This window comes from Chlorella variabilis (assembly GCF_000147415.1).
Source record: "Chlorella variabilis unplaced genomic scaffold CHLNCscaffold_6, whole genome shotgun sequence".
Lineage (NCBI taxonomy): Eukaryota > Viridiplantae > Chlorophyta > Trebouxiophyceae > Chlorellales > Chlorellaceae > Chlorella > Chlorella variabilis.
In genome coordinates, this window is record NW_005435082.1 from 575275 (window position 1) to 576726 (window position 1452).

The 1452-nt window shown below is 65.4% G+C and overlaps 1 protein-coding gene across 1 annotated transcript in view; it reads right to left on the bottom strand.

The window, feature by feature from the left end:
- Positions 1–1262: 1262 nt before the first annotated feature.
- CHLNCDRAFT_143596 (hypothetical protein) overlaps positions 1263–1452 on the bottom strand; it is a gene marked incomplete at both ends in the record, with an annotated part of 1973 nt that continues 1783 nt past the window's right edge. Inside the window, one exon of the mRNA XM_005849228.1 lies at positions 1263–1304. Within this exon, the coding sequence (XP_005849290.1) occupies positions 1263–1304 (42 nt within the window). The remainder of the gene's footprint in view (positions 1305–1452) is intronic.

A 1452-nucleotide genomic window follows, 5' to 3' on the forward strand; every position in this document is an offset into this window, starting at 1 on the left:
CCGCCGCCGCCGCAGGCAGCACCCCTGCGACGGCGGCGGCAGCAAGCCGTGGACCGAAACGCCGTGCCGCCGAGTCCCGCGGCTGTGGCCGTGGGCTTCTGGCAGGAAACTACGGCCGCAGCTCGGCAGCACGGGGGCGTTGCAGCGTGCCGCCGCCGCCGCCGCGCTGCCCCCCGGGCACGGCGGCGGCGGCAGCAAGCTTGGGCCCAAACGCCGTGCCGCCGAGTCCCGTGGCTGCGACCGTAGACCGTGGGCCGGAAACTGCGGCCGCAGCTCGGCGGCACGTGGTTCTGTTCAAATCGCCAAGCGTGCAGCAGCGCCGAACCACGCTTCCCGGCCTCGGCGCATGCCTTCAGGGGCCCCCTATCGCTGGGCACACCCCTCCAACACCGAACATGCGCCCGGGGGGGAGGGCGGCCCGGGCTGCCCAGGCCAAAGTGGGCCGCCCTCGAGCAAGAGGCGGCCGGTCTGTGTGCTGAAAGAATGAATGATTGGGCCGGTCTGTGTGCTGAATTCCCACGCCTGAGCGCCCAGGCAGTGCCTGGAGCCTTCTGGACGGCAGAGAACGCCTGACGCATTCCCTGGAGCTCACTTCAGGGATCCCATTTCAACAGCTTGTTGACATTGGCCCTTGTGGATAGGAGGCTTGTCGACGCCATGTCACGCCCGACATGGTGTCGACAAGCCTCCTGTTCCAAAGCCCCCTGTTGACAAGCCCCATGTTGCTCCCTTGTCCTGTGTGACATGGGACTTGTCAACAAGACGTCATGCCCTTGTCATTGCCTGACAAGCTGTTGACATGCATCCAAAAAACCTGGGATGGTACCATGCCACCGTACCGCCACAGGTCGACAGTGCTGCGCACTTGCTGTACCGCCCATATGTACCGCAGGTGGAGATCGCCCCCCACTACTACAGCAAGAAGGAGATCATGGAGCAGGCTGCCAAGAAGCTGCCCAAGACACTGGGCAAGGCCGCTGAGTGAGCGCGCGCGGCGGTGCGGCGCGGCGCGGCGCAGCGGCAGCATGTTGCAATGTCGGCAAGGTGGCAGGTTGACGAGGGCGAAACCCGGCTGGCCTGGCACCGTGGCTGCCAGCAGAGGCCAGGACGCGTGAGCTGCTCTCCCCCCCCAAGCTGGACCCTGTGCCTGCCAGTGCCAGCCAGCCGACACTGCGTATGTCACATCACGGTGCGATGTTGGAGGCTGCGCTTGCGGCGCACGCCTCCCCAAACACATGTATGAAACACGAAATCAAAAACAGTTAGTGCGTGAGCGTAGCAGTTGGCGGTGCTGGCAGCAGGGGCTTCGCACCATGCGGTGGGACAACGCGCCGGTTTCGGCGGGCGGGCGACTGCTGCTGTGGCTGGCCTGGTGATAGGTGGACGTAGTAGGCAGGGGGAGGTGCTGCGTGTATATAAAATGCACACGGTGAGTGTGAGCTCAGGGGGAGT